The sequence below is a fragment of the Carya illinoinensis genome, chromosome 5 (genome assembly GCF_018687715.1).
Source record: "Carya illinoinensis cultivar Pawnee chromosome 5, C.illinoinensisPawnee_v1, whole genome shotgun sequence".
Taxonomy (NCBI): domain Eukaryota; kingdom Viridiplantae; phylum Streptophyta; class Magnoliopsida; order Fagales; family Juglandaceae; genus Carya; species Carya illinoinensis.
The window spans coordinates 2,730,491-2,753,487 of record NC_056756.1 but is presented as its reverse complement, the minus strand read 5'-3'; the positions used below and the strand labels follow the sequence as shown (position 1 = coordinate 2,753,487).

Genomic DNA, 22,997 nt, shown 5'->3' with positions numbered 1-22,997 from the left:
TCACAAAAGAACATAGAATTTTTGTATTCATATATGCAAGAATGTCAAACACAAACTCGAAATATTATGTAATGGCCATTGTGGAATAAACATGAACTTGAAGACAACTGGTCTAAAGATATTTTTAATGCTAAATGCTTGAAATGATAGGCATTTCAGCTGCTAAGTTCAAGTAGTTTTTAACTGTCGAATCTGACAGAACTATAAATCACACACAACTGCCTTCTGCTCTACTTCTTTCTCCTGATCCTCTTCAAATTGTTGCAAAGCTTTACTGAGCTTCATCATTGCAAATGTTTGCAGATATTCCTTTCTGGCTTGCAAGTGTTGCCGTGGTACTTGGTGCCGATGATGGTTCACACCCTGCTTCATTGTGTGACAAATTGTGTCTTGGTAAAATAAACGAAATAACTGGGAGAAAATCCATTAATTCATAATTGAGAGGGACAAAAGCATGACATACTGAGGACATCTTCTCATTTTGACAACTTTTGGAGTATATTGAGAATGAAAGCAATTAATTTGGTATCAATCACACCAAGGTCATCATCTCTGCGGAAAAGTAATGAAAATACAGGAAACACAACAAGCTTTTCTCCCCAACTACTGGCGTTTGGACATAATTCAGCCTATAAGGTCACAAGGGGCACCTAAAATTTAAAATAGAACTGTTGCATTCTAACTTCAAGGTTATATGTATAATTGACATCTCTTGTCCTGTGTGCTAGAAGATGCCTTTGTACTAAATCTCTCTGCAATTATTTTCAGTTTGTGGCTTCTTTTTTATAATATGGTTGTCGTGATGACTAAGCTACTTGGGCAACAAAACAAATGAAATGATATTCTAGTAATCACAGATATAACAGTTGCACATATACATACCTACTAGTAGGCCAAGGATCCGTTGAATCATTCATGCCATTAAGTTGAGAACTAGGGTTATTACCAAGATGAGAGAAACGAAACTGAGTTGGTATCTGATAATGACTTGGAAAGAATTGACAGTCATGAAAATATGGAATATGATAAGGGTATCAAAACGGGAATGACTGTTGCTTGCATTAACAAAGCATTTTGTGTTGTCTCAGTCCCCACACAAGATTATGATCTTGCGATGACTCTCTCTCTCTCTAACTAAATAGAATTAATTATGTTTTCCTTAATTGGAGAAAATAATGTTTCTTGCCTGTTTCCGAAGAGATATATTTTTGGATTCTCTGAATACATAGAAAAATACTATAGCCGTACTATCACATAGATTGATTACAGAAAAAATTAAGAAAAAAGTATACCTTTCTAAGTGGTTTCAATAGGATTATAATTCCAAGAAGAAAATATGCATGTCTACTATTTGAGACTTACTGAACAATATTATCAGCTAGCTTTTAATATTTTTCAATGGAATTGGCAAGATCCGAATGAATATGGGGACCCTGTTGGTTGGAAACAAGCATGCAGAAGACAAGAGGATCAAGCAGAACATGATGCCATGCCAGTACTGGATATAAATATATAATGCTTACAACTAAGAATAAGAAAAGATAAACATTGCCATGTTAGCATTGACTCTACCTTGAAGCTTGTCTGTTCTCTGTTTGTGTGTGTGTGTATTCTACTCATTCAAATTGAAATTAGATGCGATATTCGACCTTGACCTTGAAGCATGGATGTTAGACGGTACTGCTGCATGCCGTACTTATACGAGTTCCAGGTCAAGTAGCACTGTAAAACTCCATTGATTTTAGGGTTATGAGCAGTGCCATCGATCGTTTTCAAAGATTTGAAAATCGAAAGCCTGTCTCACTCTTTTCTACGTGGCCTTTTTAGCTTTGAATTCTACGTGCACCTGTTCTTTTGACTTTATTGGGTAGCTAGACTAGATCGTTTAGTATTCATTACCGATTAAGGAAGCAACTAAAATGGGTTTTCAAATCAAGAATCTTCATGAATTTAGTACTATCAACCTTAATTTCCAGTTTTCTTGGAGTACTGGAACTAATTGGTCATGTGTTGCGTTCCGTTGAGGAATATTAATTGTGGACGTTAATGATCATCAAGCTTTGCTTAGCTGGTTTTTCAAATAATTAATTTTTCTGTACGTATGGATATACTCATAACAAATCACCGGCAAACTGAGTGGGTGAAAGCTGGAAGCGTGTTGATTTTCATGGCTCTACTTGGGAGCTGTGAGAAATGTTGGCTTGGTCTTTCAAACTGGATGTGGTAAAATACATTCAGATAGCGACTAATATTACTCGTCATTTCAATTCTTATTATTCTTTTTATTATTTCGATATGACATTAAATAATTTAAGGTTATTTTTTATATTTTATTTATAAAATAGCGAAAATATAAAATTGTTGAAAAGGCATGAAACGTGAACAGCCGAAAGCAACAAAAATGAAAAATGTTACCATAGATCCCGTCAAAGTAAATCAACGTACAAAGTGACGTGATTTGATATGATATAATATGATAGATAACTTGTAGCTATAGTATTTCTATAATTCAATGTCTATTATTTTGCACACTTGTTCCCCTTTAATGTTAGAGGGAAGAAATAGGATAAGGAATAGAAATCTGCCAAAATGTTTGGACAACTTTAGAGTATGTTAGGAGCTGTGAAATTAACAATACGATACTTCTCTCTGTGATATTTAATTATATCGATTGATATTATGTATTTTAATTAGTTTTTTTTTATAGAAATTATTTAAAAATTATCACATCAATTATTGTGTTATAGATTATCAAATTCATGAAGATAATGATATTTCTATAAAAGAAAATACTTGAAAGTGGGAATAAATCAATATTAACACCAATGCAATGCTATTGTAATTTTAACAATATTTTCCGAATGAGAGGTATGTTTATATTTGGGCTTGACAGTTAGATATCGAGCCTCAGAAGGAGTGACCGGAGAGCCCATATGGCTGTAGATGGGCCTGTTGCAAACAATATTTTTCCTGAATGGGAGGAATGCTATGTGAGCCTGAAAATTACATATCGAGCCTAAGAGGAAGTGACCTTAAGGCCCATCTACAGTCATACGGACCCTAAAGATCAATTAAAATAGCGTGAAATAAATATAGCTTTTTCTAATCGCGCAGATGGTGTCGTGGTGTAGTTGGTTATCACGTCAGTCTAACACACTGAAGGTCTCCGGTTCGAACCCGGGCGACGCCATGTACCCCCTTTTTTATGGCCTCCTTTTGTACACAAATCAATCGAACAGATCAAACGGCGTCGTCTTAAATTTTCTCAATGGTCCTCCCTTACCGGCCTCCTAGTTCGTTACTACCACGTCATCTAACCAATCTTCATTACACACCACAAAAAAACTTCCTCCCGCCAACAAGTCCCGACCAATCACGTTCCTCTCTCGCATCACTTCCTCCCTTCCCATTGGGCCACGTCACCACCCCAAACCTCCTCCCCTCTTCCAGAGCCATCACTGGCCTCCCATTATTGTCCTTTTTAATTTTATTTATTTGCTTATTGTCAAAAACTTTCCTAGGCATAAAACCCTATATGCTATGCCATAATTCGCAACTGGAAAAAATCCTCCGGTGTCTTCGAGAATCAATCCGATCGATCTCTCCGATGGCCTCCAAATCCCTCGCTTTCCTATCAGTCCTCTTCTTCGTCCTTACCATCTCAATTTCGTCGTCCTCGGCTCTGCATTCCTCGCCGGATTTCAATGCTCCCTACCCCAAAGCAATCGCTGTAAGTGAAACACCCCCCTCTACAGAAATGAGTTGTTGTTTTTTTTTTTTTTTTAAAAAAATTTGAATTTTATTCATTTGTTTGTTTATTCCAAATCCTTGTAGGACTTGAAGGAAGCGATCATTAAGGGACTAGGGCTTCAGGCGGATGATTTTAAGGTTTCCGGGTTCGATCTGAGGGATGCCCAGGTGGGCCATTCGGTGGCGTACGAATTCGACGTAGAGGTCGACAATAAGGTCCTCCCCTTCAAGCTTTTGGAGGATGTGAATCGCTGGGAGTACGTGGATTTGCCGATCTTCCGGGTGGAGGAGCCAGGCCGACCTGTTGCCGACCAGAAGGGGCTGGTTGAGAGGCGGAAATCGGATCCCGCGTTGCCGGTACTCGCTCCGTTTCAATTGGCTGGACCCATGGAGCTCTGGATTCAGGACGCCAAAGATATGCGCCTCTCGCTGCCGGTGAGTTAGTTTTTCTATTTGCATTTTATGTCGATTTGTGTTTTTTTTTTTTTTGCGGTATGATCTGTCATTTGGGGCATAGGCTAGGCCGCTAGAGTATGTTGGTCGGACTTCACTAAATTCGAGAGCCTTTATTATGAGAAGTTGTGCTATATTATTGCATTCCTTAAAAAAAAAAAAGTGTCATATTTTTGCAATTCCTGTTCAGCCTTGTGACATTCCAATGAATCATGTAGCACAATATGGATGAATGGGGTTTGTGATAACATCTCTAGTCATTTTTGGAGTTTTGAATAGGGAAAAAATGTAGATCAAATGCTTGACCGAAGTTTGTTCAACACATTTTGATTCCTGCAAGTTGGTATAGATGGGATTTGAAACAACTGGTGTTCTGGGGTGTGTATAAATTCGGACCTGTCGGCCATATATCAGACATGCATCTCTGATTTTTAAGTGTTTGAATGGACTTCTGACCTTTTATTCAATCCTGCATGTGATAAATAAATTTCCATTGCATGAACAGCCTTTAAAATTCCACTGTCAAATAATGGAAATTCATTTTGGTTCATATTCTCTTCATTATTTGTGGCTTTGAACTGCATGTGCGTCATATATATTATTGGGAACTGGGATCTTATGGATGTAATTATCTAGGGGACTGTAATATCTTATTTCTAAGATGAAGAATGTAAAATAGGCATAGCCTGTGTATGACTATTTCATTCAGGTGAATAATATTTATCTCTTACTTATCAAAAAAGAATATATATATATATATATATCTTACTTTTCAGATGACATCGAATAATAAATAAAGGATAAAAAGGAAAGCCTAGTTGCGTATTCATAGAAAAATAATTGTGAGTTCATTTTAGGATCTGTAAGAAGTCCTCTGACACAATCTTTGGAAATGTTGTATTTTGATCGGTAAGTAAGAACTTGATTGATGAGAGAAATAGGCATAGCCCTATCACACACGACACAATTTTTGGAAATGCACCATTGATCTTTTGTTGATTTATTTCTGCAGCATGATGTAGAAGCCGGTGTCTTGAAGAAAGTTGTTTTAGCAGATGGTGCAGTTGTTACTGTCAAGGGTGCTAGGTCAGTAAGCCTACGTCACCCACTTGATCTCCCACTCCCATTAAACCGAACCCAAAATGGATTTGCCTCTGGTCTTCTAACCTTGGCGGAGCGGCTCCGCCATGCTTCTCGCACTCAAGGTGCTCCGCTCCTTTCCCTTCGCATTGTCGGTCCGACCTCACTTACAAGCCCTGCCTCATCTTCATCCTCTTCCACTAACAGGCTCAAGCTCAAGCGTCTTGCGCCAGGTCTTGTGGAGTTATCCTCACCATCAAAGGCCCTTTCCACTATTGATCTTGAAGAAGAAGCCACCCTTCTCACTCCAAATCATTTTACGACTATGTGGCCTCTTGCTTCTGTCAATGGCTCAAACTCAAACTTGCTTGGTTTTGAGGCATTGCTCTCTTCTGTGCTGGGTCCTCAGGCCCACAAGAAAGGTTCCTTCAGGCTGTTGAAGGCAGACGTGTCAGCTCAGACGTCTCTAAAGATAGGTTTTGGGGTTGAGAAGAAGTTGAAAGAAGGAGATGGGTTTGATTTGGTGGATTTTCCTGCGTGGAGGACGAAGCCGGAGAGAGTGAGAATGCATTTTGAGGTTCTGGCAAAGGTGGATGGTGAGAAGGTTGTACCGGAGAAAATCACACAGGTTAACCCTGTACTTGTGGAGGACACTATGGCACCAAATCTGGTTGTGGGGAATGTGACTATGTCAAAGACCCCTATAGTTCATCCTCCTTCTGACCCATTCACTTTGTAAATTGAAGGAGGGGGTTTAATTTTGGGTGTTACGGGAAGGAAGTGTAAAGATGAAAGCATTTTTTTTTTTTTTTGGTTGCTTAAATATATATAAAATGTGATGAGGTAGAATAGACGAGATCGTCCCAAAACTGTCAAAAAATATTATAATATGGAAGTTTTTTTAATTTTCTCTATGATGGCATTGATGGGGGTGAGACCCTTCCAAATTTACTTCCCAACGTTATGTCGAGCAATCCACTTCACCTTCCCCTTACAGGCTTTCCCCACCCACCTTATTCGTTGTCTTCAGTACTAATAAATGCACACACTGTGCAATGGCTTCCCGACATCCCTCTTTCCCTCTGCCACATCTTACGTCTCCACCTCTATCTTCGACCACTCTACCTCACTCCTAGGTGACTTCCACATGTGGAAGCTGGTGGTCAAGGATAATGCGTATTTAATTGATCTAGGATTCCCAATTCGCGCTAGTCGCGACACCTTTCCTCTCATCTCCCAGGGTCTAAGATTTCCACAAATTAGGTCCAGCTTTGACTCTAGGCTGGATGTTTAGATGAAGTGCACTGCATCAGTGCATCTACATACTCCAAGGTATTTTCCTTTCCCAGGGCTGGTAAGGACTAGGAATTCCCAAGTTACCAGATTTTGACTATGACCTTCTTCTGTCTTTTTCGTAGATCAGAAAATTCACTTTCGAAATACGTATCGAATTATTGTGCATGAAATATGCCACTTGTTGACTTACTAGCCCCTCTGCGGGGCCATGCTCTCTTGAGAACTCTCAAAGAGGAGGGTAGAACTTGAATAGAGAGACGCTTTTAAGCCGTCAGTCTACTTTTTTCCAAATAACAGCCCTTCACTCACGTGCTGGCACTTCATAAATTGCACGAAATTTAGGGAAACGCTTTGGAGCGGTCGGTCTGTTATTGACCGATAAACAGCCCCCAATTAAATTTTGACACATCACTTATTTCACATTAAGCCTATGGAGTGCGTCACACTAGATGATTCATCTGCACGACCCCAAACCCCTCACGTTTCACGTTCTCAGTCCTGCTTCTGTTGCCTAGCATCTCTGCCGTCGCCCATCCTTGTCGCTAATCTCCCCCATCTCCGTCGCTGATCTCCATCTCCTCTCCAAAATCAAACCAAAATCAACCAACAATCAAAATAGGAAGAAACCCATCTCTGCTTGGTTGCCAAGAAAATTCAGGAATAAAAGAAACCCACTTCGCCACGATGGTATTACGCACGATTTCCCTCTCTCTATTCTCTCCCCACAGACTCAGCCCAAAATCGCCTCCTCTCTCCGTCGTCGCACGAGGAACGTACCCCTCCCTCTGTCGTCGCACGAGGAACACCCCCTCCCTCCGTCGTCGTACGAGGAAGGCCTCCTCTCTCCATTCTCTCCCATGGAACCCGGACAACGGCCCTCTCCATTTTAGGGTTTTTTTGTGTACATTTCTTCAGATTTAACGACCATTGATTTTGGATCATTTTCTTTTCTAGCCCGTGACTTGTATTTTGGAAATCAGAGGTTGATGTTGTTTTTTTCCTACTAGAGTTCGAATCGATTTGTGTTGGCTTCAGTTTTGTTTGGTTGCTGAGAAAATATTGGAAGCAATGAGGGCACCACTAAAATGTGCGTGATTTGCTCAATTGTGATCGGCGAGAAACTCAAGTGGTAGCCAAAACTCGGCATCGTCAAATCCTTTTAGAAAAAAAAGCAGCGAAAGAAATAGAAAAAGAAAGAGGAGCGAAAGCTAGAGAGAGAATGGAAGGGAAGAAACTGGTTGTGCTCTGTTTTTAACAGCAAAATCAGAGGTTTTCCATGCGTGGATGAGATGGATCTAGTGCGCGTAAGGTGGGGGCATAGGTTATGAATGGTGAGGAGGCTACGTGTAAGTTAGCGATTGGGGGGCTGTTTATTGAAGATAAACAGACCGACCGTTTTAAAGATTAATTCCGAAATTTAATCAACACTTGTTCACATGAGAGAAGAAACCCGCAGCACGAGTTCCCCATTTTTGTGCTTCCAGTTTCATGCCGAGCATCCACCTCCGGTGTCAGCATCCACCAGTCCATCACCACCAGTCCGATGCCAATTTTGCCTAGTCAGATTTCGCCCCAATAGTCCGTCGATTTTGCTTAACTTCTAATGAAAACTAGTTCTAAACATCCAACAAAAAACTGTTGACTAAATTGCTCCTTTGTTTAGTCCCACACCAGTGGAAAATAATAAGGGGCAAGTTTTTAAGGTTATAAATAAGAGGTTTAGCCTCTTAGTTTATGTGTACCAGTCAAATATTTAGTTAGTAACTTTTGACTTTAGTTAAATTTTTCTATTATCCATTTTTGTAAAATGGGAAGAGATGTGAGTTAAAATTTTACTAGTGGAAAAAGTTTTGTAGGTGTGTTTGGGGCGAGAAGAAAAATTGTGTGATTATTGTAATTTTTCATATAGTAGATTTTCTTCTCTGGGTTTGGTGGTTTTTTTCCTATTTAGGAGTTTTCACGTAAAATCTTGCGTTATTATTATTTCTCTATTTTTCTTGTTATGCCTGCAAAGGGTAGATCCTAATGGGGTGAATTTGGGATGTTCAAAATCTCCAACAAAATCACAACCTTCAAACCCTTCTTTGATAAATTCCATCGGTAGCACTCTATGGTTGATCTCGAAGATTTCTCTTCTACTCTCTTTCTCAATCTCTCGCACACACTAGTACTGCTATCATTTACAAAATCTCAAATCTAGTTTTACACCCAGAAATGAGGAAAAAAATTGATTTGAAGAAGAAAAATGAAGGACAAAATCTTATATATGGGTTTTTCACCTATTGTTGTTGCAAACAATTTTACAATCATTTCCAATAAAAGAATAATTTCTATATTTGAGACTCTTGAGGATTAATTATCTTTCCAGCTTGTCGTAACCAAACAATTTCACAAGACCCATGTCATTTGTCTCCATTTATCTTCAAGCGATAACCCAACAATTGGAGAAACACGAAGATTAACCTCGTTGCTGCCGTTATCGCACTTGCACTCTCCCTCGCCTCAATGACTTAAGCAAGCACAGAAATATCTCTCCACATTAATTTTTCTTTCCGACAGGGTGGAGTTCTGTGTTTTGTGAGGGTGAGTTGGTGGAAGACGAATAGTGCAGAGAGAGAAAATTTGGAGAGTATTGTGAGTTTTGGTGAGGTGTAGGCAGGAATTATAAAGTGAAGGACCTACGTGGAAGGATTTATTTTAGGAAAAGTCTAATTACAAGAATATTTGTGCACTAATATGTTAATTAGTCAAAAAGTAAATTTTATTGAAAATAGTGCTAATTTAATTTTTAAGTATGAAAGAATCAGTATTTGTACGTAGATTAGTACTCGACTTTACTTGTATGTAGTAAAATTCTTTATTTTATTAGAGAACTGTTAATTAAATTATAACAGCCGAACTGGCTTTAAGTTTTCTCACCTGAATATTAGTACATCCTTGTCTACCATTTGTACATGATAGAAATTATATTTTAGAATTAAATCATATAAATATAGATTTATTTTTTATGAACAACCCTTTTATGAAAGTTGGTGGCATCAGTAGTCATTCACAAGGTGGAGAATGGAGATTTCAATATGAGTAATGCTACATACAGTCATTTTTGTATATTTTCTGCGCATTCCACTGATATGATTAACTAGATTAATTTTTTTTAATACACAACCAATCTTATCACTAGAGTACACAAAGGAGTCCGCAAAAATGACTGCACATAGAATTTTTCTTCTAATATCAAGTAATCTACATGCACTATCATGTTTCTAATCGAGACCTGATCATAGATTCTATTTTGACACAATTTTTTTATTTTTATTATTAAATAGGAAAGAAAAAGTCTGTATATAGATTCCCGTTTGGCCGGTACCTAACCCCAGGAACGTCGTAATCACATTTGCCTTCCCGGAAAGATCTAATGATAGCGATGCTCTCATTTCTTTTTCACTTTGAGATTTCCCACTTCTCATGCATGGCTGCTCATTTGTTTGAGATATGTGAATATAGTAGCAATTTGCATTGCTTGGTCAGGCATGCCTGCACCCATCTCTGTCTTTGATCAGCATCCAAGCAAAGGCAATGCCGATTGATACGTGGGTCCTCGATTTTTAAAACTTTGACTTTTCCTTTAAGTTAGTTAAACGTACGTACCATGTGAGAGGTTTGAATATTAAGTTATATTAAGTTAAGTTAGATAAATAGATAAGAAAGTTAAAAATTAAATAAAATATTATTTTTTAATATTATTATAATTTAAAAATTTATAAAAAATTAAATTATTTATTATATTTTATTGAGACTTTAAAACCTAAAGATTGTCTACCGTGAGCCTTTTGCCTTTCTCCTGGGTTACAAGCTAAGTCAAGAGGATCGTGATCAAGGTGGGTGACGGAATCTGATGAAGATGGTGCAAGGTTGACAGCATAATCAATTTTAGTATTTTCCGTGTTGAAACATGCATAGTGGGAAAGTATTTCTATTACCACGTAATCACCCAGTTAGTTACTCGTGGCGGCCACGGAAAAGTCGGTCAAACTTGGTGGCTCACTGGCTTTTTCTTCCATACTTTACTCCACCTCGTCTACTTTCCTTCCTGACAGACAAGACGTACAGATTCAAGAAGTCAAAGATGTCCGGCCGGATTCACAGAATATATACGTATAAAAAAAGTGGACTCGTAAAAACGTGGGAAAATATTTTTCATTTTCTAGAGTAATTGTTAGTATTTTTTTATTTAATAATTAAGTAAATATTTTTTTAATCATATTATAATTTTTTTTAAAAATATCTAAAAATATGAAAAAAAATAAATGTAAAAATAATGCAAAATTAACTGGCGGGTGCCTCCAACGGGAGCTCCGTGCGGTGGTGGTGATAGGTGATAGGTCAGTCCAAAAATTATCTTTTCTTTGCCTTTACTTTTTATTTTTTATTTTATTTTATTTATTTATTTAAAAAAAAAAAGGTTGTTATAAAGTTTATTCGTCACAGAATTGTCCGTAATATTACTAATCTTTACATCTCGCCTGTGGTCAAAATGCTACAAAACCAATGGATGAAGTCATGTGCATGAGGAACAAACTTGTTTGCTGGAAACATCCTAGTATCCTACGAAACCACTTGCTGTTGATGAGTAGTTGTAAGTGGAAAACCAGCAATACGAAACTTTGCGTACCAGAGTTCTCATCTCCCGACTCTTGTTCACGGTAGAACTTCCAACTTATATTTTAATTTGGAAGGCGACAATAATCATGCCAATCAACTCTCCGACCCCCAAGTCCTACGTTTCCCTCTACCACCTGCTGCTACACTGACCAAAACCAAGACTTGAACCAGAACCAGAACAAAAAACCACCTCCACTTCACCGGCATGTCGGCCAACCAATGTTCGCAGCAGCGGCCGCCTCCCGTAGTGCTTGTATTTCTAATGCTTTTGAGCCTGATATCTTTCTCCAAATCCGATGAGCTTCAGCCACTTCTCGAATTCAAGTCTGCTCTCCAAAAGTCAAATACCAATGTTTTCAGTTCCTGGACACAAGGTAACTCCGCTTGCAACTTCACTGGAATTATATGCAACTCTGATGGGCTTGTCACGGAAATCAATCTCTCCCAACAAAATTTACGTGGGATTCTTCCATTTGATTCAATATGCACCCTTCAGTCGTTAGAGAAACTCTCTCTCAGTTCCAATTTCTTGTACGGTACCATCACTCAGGACTTGAAAAATTGCACTAGTTTGCAACATTTGGACTTGGGTTACAATTCATTTTCTGGAGAAGTTCCTGACTTGTCTTCTTTAGGCCAATTGAATTTCTTGAATTTAACCAAAAGCGGGTTTTCTGGGCCATTTCCATGGAAATCACTGGGAAATCTTACGAGTCTCACTTTATTAAGCCTGGGTGACAATGTCTTTGAACCAAGTCCCTTTCCTGTGGAAGTCTTGAAGCTTGAGAAATTGTACTGGCTTTACCTCTCAAACTGCAGCCTCGAAGGACTAATTCCGGAGGGTCTAGGAAACCTTACTCAGCTCACAAATATTGAGCTTTCCTGGAACCAATTGTCCGGCGAAATCCCGACGGATATTCTGAAGCTCAAGAATCTTTCGCAACTTGATCTTTACTACAACTTATTGACCGGAAAACTGCCGGTTGGATTACGAAATCTTACGAGTCTTGTAAATTTTGATGTGGGTCATAACAACCTCCACGGCAATATTTCGGAGGTGAGATTCTTGACAGGGCTTGCTGTTTTACATCTCTTTGAGAACCAGTTCACAGGGGAGGTTCCTGAAGAGATTGGGGAGTTCAAGAACCTCGTTAAGTTGTCGCTCTACAGGAACAAGTTCACCGGCTCTCTTCCTCAAAACCTCGGCTCGTGGTCAGACTTCTATTACATTGATGTTTCGGAGAATTTCTTGAGCGGTCCTATACCGCCTAACATGTGCCAGAATGGCAAAATGGTTAAACTGCTTGTGTTACAGAATAGTTTCACCGGTGGAATCCCAGAAAACTATGCCAATTGCTCGTCTTTGATTCGGATACGGGTGGCAAACAATTCTCTTACGGGTGTTGTTCCGGCAGGGATATGGGGCTTGCCCAACTTATCCATACTTGATGTTTCTATGAACAGTTTCGAAGGTCCGGTGGCATCCAGTATTGATAAAGCAAAATCTCTTGCGCAATTATTTCTATCAAACAATCGCTTCTCTGGTGAATTGCCTTTAACGATTTCCGAAACCTCAGCTTTAGTCTCAATGCAGCTGAGTTCTAATCAATTTTCTGGTCAGATCCCTGCAACAATTGGTGGGTTGAAGAATCTAAACAGTCTACATCTAGATGGAAACAAGTTTTCTGGCTCTATACCGGATTCGTTAGGCTCATGTGTTTCCCTCACCGACATAAATCTCTCTGGAAATTCACTTTCAGGCAACATTCCAGCAGGTCTTGGATCTTTGCTTACTCTCAACTCCTTGAATTTGTCCAATAACAACCTTTCTGGTGAAATTCCTACCAGTTTGTCATCACCAAAACTAAGCCTTCTTGACCTGTCAAACAACCAGTTGATCGGCCAAATACCTGAGGCTCTGTCCATCGAAGTCTTCAGTGACAGCTTCGATGGAAATCCAGGCTTATGCAGTCCGAATTTCAAGCATTTCAGGCCATGTTCATCAGGTTCCAGAACAACGAGCCATCATCTCCGGACTCTGATGTCCTGTTTTATTGCCGGAGCTTTGATTCTGCTTGTTTCGCTGACATGTTTCCTATATGTTAAGCTAAGACATAATAACCTTGATCGTCCATTGAAGTCAAATTCTTGGGATATGAAGCCGTATAGAGTAATAGGCTTTGTAGAGAATGAAATCACTGATGCCATAAAAAAGGAAAATCTGATTGGGAAAGGAGGGTCAGGGAATGTGTACAAGGTCGTATTATCTGACGGTAAGGAGCTTGCCGTAAAGCACATTTGGATGTCCGATCCATGTGACCAGAAAAATTGCCAGAGCAGCTCGGCTATGCTGAGAAAAAGGAGTTTCCGGTCAGCAGAGTATGAAGCTGAGGTGGCCACATTGAGCTCACTGAGGCACGTGAACGTGGTGAAGCTCTACTGCAGCATCACAAGTGAGGATAGTAATCTGTTGGTTTACGAGTACTTACCGAATGGGAGCTTGTGGGATCAGCTGCATGCTTGCAGGAAGATTGAGATAGGATGGAAGGTGAGGTATGAGATTGCATTAGGGGCTGCTAGGGGATTGGAGTATCTCCACCATGGGTATGACAGACCAGTGATACACCGCGATGTGAAATCAAGTAACATTTTGCTGGGTGGGGATTGGAGGCCAAGGATAGCTGATTTTGGTTTAGCTAAGATTGTGCATCCTGGTGGAGGGGATTGGACCCATGTCGTTGCTGGGACACTCGGATACATTGCTCCTGGTAAGTTCCTTCTCCATTGTTCTTGTTTTGTTTCATGAAATGCTAGTGGATTCAAACTTAATTGGTCAGCTTAGGATGATGACTACTAGGATTGGAAATTACCAGAAACAATGTAGTTCTAGCATTAATTGCACTGCTGATTTATCATTTGATTATTGATTATTTTCCTTTTACTTTTTTGGCGAAGAATGTGCATACGCATACAAGATAAATGAGAAGTGTGATGTCTATAGCTTTGGGGTGGTACTTATGGAGCTGGTCACAGGGAAGAGGCCGATTGAGCAAGAATTTGGAGAGAGCAGGGACATAGTCTGTTGGGTATACAGCCAAATGAATAGCAAAGAGAGTCTTCTTTACTTACTGGACACAACCATATCAGAGGATCTAAAGGAAGATGCAATAAAGGTGTTGAGAATCGCAATCCATTGCACGGCAAGACTTCCAAGCCTAAGACCCTCCATGAGAATGGTAGTTCAGATGCTAGAAGACGCTGAGCCATGTAAACTTACCAACTTCATTGTCAAAAAAGAATGCCAAGATAGTTCAGATGAGAGAAGGAAGAATATAAGCAGGTTCCGAGCCCTTGAACTTGAAAGCTAAATTTACTCAGAAATTGATATTCCCTGCTCAATGAACAATGAAGCTCAGAAAGCCGGGATTTAGAGCAGTGCTATCAATTTTGAGTTCAGCTTTGTTAGAATGCAGCTGGATTAATGAGCTTAAACCAGGTAAGAAAGTCCGAACAACAAGTTAAGAAAGGATTGTATTTATTTTTATCTCTGCTCGTGTAAGAGAGAGGAAGGCTTTTACATTGTATATACATGCAATAATCAGCCTCACATCAAGCAAATTATATATCATCGATGTGTTTTCTGCTTGAAAGTTTGATTGGCAAAGTACAAATGTGCTGTCGAGTGGAACTACTTGCTTGCTCCAAACTTTAAAAAAACCAGTGGACATGGCACAGCTCCAGACCAATTCCCTTCCTTTAGAGCATGTTTGGGATTGAGTTTGAAAGTTTAAAAAGTGCTTTTAATAAAAATGATATGTTTGACAAATTTATAAAAAGTGATTTTAATCACGTAAAAAAGCTGAAAGTATACTTTTTCAAAAAGTACCAAATTGAAATTTTTATCAAAAAGTTCTTGCAGATAATTATATATTTTTAAAAAATTAATGTAGCTAACTTTAAAAGTGCTTTAGATACATGTTTATCAAACAGTAAATAACTTTTGAAGTATAAAGCTTATGATTAAAGTTATAAGGTATAAGCCATGAAACTGTAAGTTATATTTTCCACCGTAATTTTAAACATGCACTTAGTCGCTCTTATGTTTCCCAACATGAATATCACTGGCAATTGTTTGCTAGGTGAAATTCAGTTATAAATGAAATTCAGTTATAAATGTAAATCAGATGTACAAAACTAGCTGAAAAGAAGTTGGGGGATTATTCTCAACATATCACAAGCTGGGTGTATGACTGTTTTTCATAGGAACTAAAAGCATCCATCAAAGAAATCAAGTATATATATATAATGTATGTTGGAAAGTAAAACCAAAACACAGAGAAAAAGAGAGGAGAAAACTAACCTGATTTTTCAGTAAGAATCCTAGAAATAGACCCTTCTACACATTCTGGTTCTGGAATTATAACCTGCTTAGACAAAGAGCATAAATTAAGGGGGAAATCAATTATGCGGCTTAACCCCTTTTGAATATTTATGTATTTCAATGCATGATTTATATTTTAATAAAAAAAAAACCAACTAATTGGATTTTATGTTTCAATTTGGGACAATTTGTTTATTTTATTCTCAAGTCGGTATTCACACCATTTAAATGGTAAAGTCGGTATTCTATTCTCAAGTCGATATTCACATCTTATAAATTAAATTACGTCACGTAAATACTTTTTTTTTTTTTATAAAAAGAAGAGCCAGTGACCACATGTCTAATAGTGACCTCGTTCCAATTTATTAATAACCTTCATTTATGACGGATGAGTCACGTAAACACTTTATTAAGTGTGTTATCTAAGTTTTTTAAAGGAATTTTTTTTGAAAAAAGTTTGAAGCAAAGTATAGTCATGCAGAATAAAAATTTTGGAGGCCTATTTAATTGGTAATTAACTTTTCATGTTCAAATTTTATATACTAAATAATAAAAAAAAGTAACGATGCCTAAATAATTGTTTTCGCGTCAATTGATTTGATCGTAGAGACATGGCATAGCATAATTAACATCATAGATAAGACACAGAATAATCCGTACTATGAAGAGACCAGTGCGATTGGCCAATGGATTCCAATGATATCAATACATTAGCGGAGGAACGGCAGAAACCAATCAAGGAGCATGAGCATCCTCAACAATGAAGTTACGATTTAGGCCAAATACTACCATTATTCCCTCATTACCTTCCACCATTTCAGTCATTATTCCCCACTTCACTCCACCTCCCAATCCTTCCTTCTCCAAGAATTTCACCACTTCAGGTCTCTCACCCTCCCTCTCTTTCTGCGAGTATTTTTTTTTTTTTTTTTAACAGGTTGATTGTTTGTGTTTTATGGGGGTCCAGATGTATGATAATTCTTCTGAAATTTTATCCTAAAGAGAATATTTTGGGTTCCGTTTTAACCCGAGACGCCTGCAAAGGTTTTATCTTTCTTTTTTTCTTCTCAATTTCTACTATTTCTACTAATTTCTGTTCTTGATAAACATATAGGAAGAATTTTTATGTGTTATGTACATACATATCATATATGTTGATTGATGTGTGTATTCGTACTCACGCAAACCTGCAATCACAGACTGGCAGACACGCATACATGCCTTTACGTGTGTTTTTATAGACACTACGGTTTTGAAGATTTTTTTTTTTTTTCATTTGGGTTGCTGAAGTTGCTTTTATATATTAAAGTTGTGCAGGAAGAAAGAATTTAGTGCTCCGTGCGCAGAATTTGGGATATAACGGTGAGCAACAGCTAATTGACTTGATGGATTCTGAAAAGGAAGCTGGGGAACTAAACAGAAACCTCTATCCAGATATCGAGCCGTATAGTAGCGGCTTTTTGAAGGTTTCAGACATTCACACTCTCTATTGGGAGCAATCCGGAAACCCGAATGGGCATGTGAGTAGCAAATTGTCAAGGTTTAGACTTTTTTTTGGTTATCAATCAGTTTGTAGATATTGGATACTTCAATATTTATACATGCGTACTTCACCCAATAGTTCATAGAGGAATATTATGTTGGTAATTTATAGAGTACGAGTCCTGCCAAGGGTTCACATTTTTTTTATGAGATAAAAAAAAAAAAAACACTCAGTCGGTCTGATGAAATGTCTAATGATTATAATGCGTAAAAAAATTAATGGCAGGACTATTTTGGACCTTTCAAGCCACCAAAATTGGCGTTTTTTTTTTTTTTTTTTTGTTGTTGCATGAGTTCGAACATGACAGTATCAGAGTAACGAATGTTTGGCACTAACTGTTATTATGTACACGAAGTATTGTCTCAAAGATCTTGAATGTCTATGCTGCATCTCTCTACATCTTTATGCTGATTTATATGTTTGTTCTTCTAATTCTGAGTATCAAAAGAAGAAAAGTAAGGCTAATCAACATGTGAATCTTTGCAGCCAGTTGTCTTTCTTCATGGGGGCCCAGGAGGTGGAACTGCACCAAGTAATAGGAGATTCTTTGATCCTGGTTTTTACCGGATCATTCTCTTCGATCAGGTTAGTCTGCCAACATTTATGATAAATGTTACATCGCATTTGAACTTGTTTTTTGATCAGGAAATATTTCATTTATTTCAGAGAGGTGCTGGGAAAAGTACACCCCATGCTTGCTTGGAAGAAAACAAGACATGGGACCTTGTTGATGATATCGAAAAGCTAAGAGAACACTTGGAAATTCCAGAATGGCAGGTAAATAGTTCAGTCGATTCTATCCTAAATCAAATCTTGTAATTATTAGCGGATGTAACAAATGGATACATTTATTTTCTGTGATTTTATGCAGGTATTTGGAGGATCATGGGGAAGTACACTTGCACTTGCATACAGCCAATCACACCCTGACAAGGTGTGTAACGTAATCTTGTTGAACAATATATCGCATTTTGTACACTTTTCATCTGTCTGATTTCTGTACAAGGTTACGGGCATGGTCCTCAGAGGCATATTTCTTTTGCGAAAGAAAGAGATTGATTGGTTTTACGAGGGTGGTGCTGCTGCCATATACCCTGATGGTATGCTTCGTACAATTTCTTCACTGGTCTACTACTAGATTATTTAGTGTATGTGTGATATAAATAATTTCCTTTATGGTTGATGATGGAAAGTATTTAAGCACTTTAGGTTTCAATCTCTCCTAATTTCACTTATTCAAAATTAAGAATTTTATTGACAAATCTATCGAAGTGCTTCAATACCTCGGGACATACATCACTTTCCAGATATAGGATATTGCATAATGTTGTATGAGGTTTGTGTAATGTTGCTTGGAGCCTTAATAGATAATAGTTTTTTGAGAGACGATAGAACATAAGCAAGTATTGCTTGGGAGCTCAACAGCCTACTGGGTAGTTTCATGAAAACCAAATTTTATATTTCTGCTGGTGGGGAAGGTGTTCATTTCACAATGCATTGATTTGATGTATTGCCTTTTACTGATTAAACTGGCGTCAAATTTTGCAAGTGGCTGAATGCCTGTGTATTTCCTCTTCATTTACAGCTTGGGAGCCATTTAGAGATCTTATACCAGAAAATGAGAGGGAAAGCTTCATTGATGCCTATAACAAGAGGTTAAACTCTAATGATATGGAAACACAAGTAAGCTTTATCTTCTGCTTTTGTATGTTTGCCATATGTCATTAGCTCTAATGGTTGTTGAACTCTCTATAATACTCTTGTATTTTCTACAAGATCTCTGTTGTCTCTCTCGGACCTCCTGCATCAACATGTATTGTGTTTTCTATTGATGAAAATTTTGGATTATTTTCTCAAATTACAATAGTTGCAGGTCCTGGCAATTGAGTGTAGCACGGATTGAGGCTTAGTTGGCTAAGTGAATTTTAGTTGTGTTGTTGTGGTTTCCATTGAGATCTTGAGCTCCCTTTAACCTATCCATTTTACAAAATTGATCTTTTACATCATTTCTAAAACTGCTTATTTAAGAGTTCTAAAGTTTCTTAAAGATGAAAAATAATTTATGAACTTGTAGATTATCCTCAGTTTACCCATTGTTGGCCTGTGGGGGTCCAAGTAGAGACCATGAACAATAAGCTCATGTAACCCAACAAATTCTGGACTGTGGGAGGCCAGTTCATTGTAAACAAGTTAACATTCTTTATGTACAGCAGTCTTAGTTGAATAGCTTTGAACTGTTCCTGATTTAAATCTACCATGGCCAAGTGCGTTTATGTTTCTTGTCGAGTAAAAATGACCTCCCATGCAGTATCCATTTTTTACTTCCTTGCTTGTGATTCTGAATCTACAGTTGTATTTGAAAGATTGATACCGTTTTCTTAACTCTATTTGAATCTCTTAGTATGCAGCTGCGAGAGCTTGGACCAAATGGGAAATGATGACAGCCCATCTCCTCCCTAATGAAGAGATCATCAAGAAAGGAGATGATGAAAATTTTTCATTGGTAAGTTGATTCAGTGATGAATATTATGGTTTTTGGATTGTTATCTGCTAATTCTAACATTAAGCATTTTCCCATCATATTAATAAATGTATTTGGCTCTCTTTCTGTTATATTTTCTTGGCATCTGCAATTCATGTTCAGGCAGATGAATGATATTCACATTGATATCTTCTAAACTGTGGATATGTGAATGATTGAAAATTTTCTTTTATTAATTTTTTTGTTTTTTTTGGGCTTTATCCAGGCGTTTGCAAGAATTGAAAATCATTACTTCGTGAATCGGGGATTCTTTCCTACAGATTCGTTCCTTTTAGATAATGTTGATAAGATAAGGCATATTAACACTACCATTGTACAGGTAAGTGTTTTATCCCACATGAGAGGATCATTTTTGAGAAACTACTGAATTAACGTAATCTACTTAGATTATATATGCATGATGTTTATGGATGATATGCTGAATGATAGATCATGTGCTGGGGAAAAGTTTGATAATCTCTTCCTTTTTCTCCTTTTGGTTTAAGTAAGCAGCATTTTTCAGTGGCTAAGGATTTTTGTGTAACGTACCATCATATTATCAATGTATCACAAATCAGCTAACATGGAATGCCTTTGTATCAACTTATACAGAGGCACACGTATGCTCTTCTGATATGGATCGGTGCTTATTATACTTTAAATGAAGGACTATTTGCTCAATGGTTTCTTTAAGAACTTCTGAATATTGGGATGAGCTAAATGGATCCATCTGTCAACTTTTATTAACGGATAGATTCTATAAGAATGTCTGAGAATTGGGGACAACCCTCTCTGACTTCAATAGCAAATTATTGATTATGAGGACATTTACTTAACAAAATCCCTAAACTTCAACTAACTGTGTCAACCTAAAACAATCTGCATGTTATGAAATGGTTTCTCACGAAAGCTGAACTTAAATTTTTGAATACCTTACATGCACATTTATATGTGAGGTCCTGGGTTACTTACCCATATATATAATATATATTTATATATACCATCCTGCCTGATATTCTGCCTCTGCTTCTGATTATTTTTGACATCCGTAATTAAGTGATCACATTGTCAAAGTTTGGTTATTTACATATTTGTCACATCTTTCAAGGTGTCAAGGGAACTTTAAGAGTTGTTGATACTGCATTGAGCAAAATGCATGTCACATGCTGTATTACTTGTACAGCATTAAGCACGTGAAGGTTCAATAGAAATCTAAGTTTGATGACCAGATCAGGTCTCAGCTTCCATGATTTCCTTGTAACCGTTTCGAGGTCCTAAATAGGTGTAATCACATGTCTACTTCCTGTGTACTTGGGCTATGCCTATCTCTATGTCAATAAAATATCTTCTTGCTTATCAAAAAAAAAAAAAGTTTGATGACCATATCAAATGAATTTTTATCTATGATTTTGCAGGGAAGATATGACGTTTGCTGTCCTATGATGTCAGCATGGGATCTTCATAAAGCATGGCCAGAGGCAGATTTGAAGGTAAGAGAACCGTTCAACACCATTTATCTTGCTGTTTGTGAAGACATTAGTCTTTGATCTTTGGACAATCTAGTTGGACACAACTTTCTACATTTTGAAGAGAGCTAAGGTGGATTAGGGGGAATCCAAACAAGCAGTTGGTGCAAGTGGGCTGCCTTGGCTTGCCGACAATATTTTTTTTTTGGGATAAGGAATGCAATTTTTTAGAAACGCAGTGGGGTGTAATCCAATGGTGCTTGGCAAAAACTTAAGATGCTAATAGTTAATAGTGACTCATGTCCTGCATATTTTTCACAAGGGTACTCCTTTATTTGTCTATAGAGAATCCTGTGCTGTCATTATGTTCTTTCAGACTACCCAGATACAGAAAAGGAATACAACACAGCGTATGGATCATATAAGCCCTTGTGTGCCTTAAAAGTTGCTGTATCAAGGCAGTCTGCTGTAAAGCCATCTAATTGCATTTGTTTGATAAAGAGCAATTTTAAAAGCCATTAGTGGAGTCCTTTGAGCTCTTTGGCTAACTATTGTGGACAGAAACACCATAGGTTTTCTTCTAATAGGTTTAGGTCCTTTAATGGACTTATTTTGAGGATAAGACTGGCTATTTTTTATTAAATCTGATTTTTTGTTTTTGATCAGTGATTAAATCTGATTATTTTAACGTGGGTATCCAGAAACCAGAAGGTTTCTTGCAAGGTATATGTCACCCTAAAGATCATCAAGATCATTAAGTCTCAATGGCTATGAAGATGAAAAATAACGTGTTTTTTCTCTTCGAATGAGCAGATGGTGATTTTGTGGCATGGAAAAAGATTCCTTAAGTTGTTGCCCGAATATGAGAGCCTCAAGTGGAATAGTTGTACGGACAGTAATAAATATTGTAATGCCCACTTTATGTGTATCTCTATCTTACTCAAGGCCCTCAAATTTGGGCAACAACTTGAAGGAACCTTGATTCGTGTGGCATTGGTACCAAAATAATTCATATATTTGATACGAGAAATGCTACTCATTATCCTCGTACTGCACACCTACTTGTGATTTATCATTTTTGTCTTTTTATTTAAACACACATATTGATGGGATAAAAGGGAAAAAATGACTAATCACATATTGTGTAGTTTAGGGGATGATAAGTATAATTTTTCTTAAGATCTTATTGTCCATATGACAGTGCATGGCCAATTTGACATCATAGTTTTATAATGGTTGTTCTCTCTGTCTCTTCGCTTTTTATGTAGAATGGTTTTCCACTCAATATTCCAAATATGAAGAGAAGGGTGGGAACCCTTTACAGCTCTGCATTTGCAGATAGCTAATTAGATCGAGAGAATGAAACTGTTTTTATGTTATGTTTGCACAGTTACTTGCAGCCAATCTCTCATAATCTTTTGAGTTCTGTTTCATTTTTTTTTTCTACAAATAAAAATATTTCTAAATAATGCCAATGTTAACAGGTTGTTCCGAATGCTGGACATTCTGCTAATGAACCTGGAATAGCTGAGGAACTTGTAGCTGCAAACGAGATGCTGAAAAAAAGTATCAAGAAGAATGTACTCTGAGAGGAACGGAATATCTACCACATGAGAAGATAAGAAAGAAGTTTCCTGTAAAACTGTCTTAGAGGCTTTTAATGCTGTGAAATAAACGAATCCTTGAACGACATGGTTTATGTCGTACTACATTACATTGTTGGTCAGGAAAAATATATAACTATAATAACTAAGGTCTTCAAAGGAAGTATGTTGTTTTAGCTGTCTTGTAAAAACTGCTGAAATGAAAATTGTTTTTCAGAGAAATAAAAATACACGCATGGAC

At 37.6% G+C, this 22,997-nt stretch overlaps 3 protein-coding genes, 1 long non-coding RNA gene and 1 other non-coding gene across 8 annotated transcripts; 4 read left to right on the top strand and 1 right to left on the bottom strand.

Annotated features, from left to right (window-relative positions):
- On the bottom strand, positions 1-1,841 carry LOC122309449. Its single transcript, XR_006242434.1, has 2 exons — positions 1,573-1,841; positions 1-363 (listed from the first exon to the last, which is right to left on the bottom strand). It is a non-coding gene; the product is annotated as an uncharacterized LOC122309449 (long non-coding RNA).
- Positions 1,842-3,116: 1,275 nt separating this feature from the next.
- Positions 3,117-3,190, top strand: TRNAV-AAC. Its single transcript has one exon. It is a non-coding gene; the product is annotated as a tRNA-Val (tRNA).
- A 314-nt stretch (positions 3,191-3,504) lies between these two features.
- On the top strand, positions 3,505-6,197 carry LOC122309445. The gene is made up of 3 exons (XM_043122940.1): positions 3,505-3,730; positions 3,835-4,185; positions 5,216-6,197. Exons 1-3 carry the CDS (start codon positions 3,536-3,538, stop codon positions 6,020-6,022), a joined length of 1,353 nt encoding a protein of 450 aa, XP_042978874.1. The 5' UTR covers positions 3,505-3,535; the 3' UTR covers positions 6,023-6,197.
- Positions 6,198-11,104: 4,907 nt separating this feature from the next.
- Positions 11,105-14,891, top strand: LOC122309444 (receptor-like protein kinase 7). Its single transcript, XM_043122939.1, has 2 exons — positions 11,105-14,009; positions 14,197-14,891. The coding sequence occupies exons 1-2, from the start codon at positions 11,447-11,449 to the stop codon at positions 14,607-14,609; spliced, it is 2,976 nt and encodes a 991-aa protein (XP_042978873.1). The 5' UTR covers positions 11,105-11,446; the 3' UTR covers positions 14,610-14,891.
- A 1,363-nt stretch (positions 14,892-16,254) lies between these two features.
- LOC122309443 (proline iminopeptidase-like) lies at positions 16,255-22,919 on the top strand. 4 transcript variants are annotated; one of them, XM_043122935.1, is made up of 12 exons: positions 16,365-16,506; positions 16,590-16,666; positions 16,940-17,142; positions 17,652-17,750; positions 17,832-17,942; positions 18,037-18,099; positions 18,172-18,265; positions 18,751-18,848; positions 19,567-19,668; positions 19,913-20,026; positions 21,102-21,176; positions 22,637-22,919. In XM_043122935.1, the coding sequence occupies exons 2-12, from the start codon at positions 16,594-16,596 to the stop codon at positions 22,739-22,741; spliced, it is 1,137 nt and encodes a 378-aa protein (XP_042978869.1). In that variant the 5' UTR covers positions 16,365-16,506; positions 16,590-16,593; the 3' UTR covers positions 22,742-22,919. The 4 variants fall into 4 exon arrangements, with proteins under 4 accessions (XP_042978868.1, XP_042978869.1, XP_042978870.1 ...); XM_043122937.1 differs by having other exon boundaries at positions 16,442-16,506; positions 16,932-17,142; XM_043122934.1 differs by lacking the exon at positions 16,590-16,666 and having other exon boundaries at positions 16,255-16,506.
- Positions 22,920-22,997: the final 78 nt, after the last annotated feature.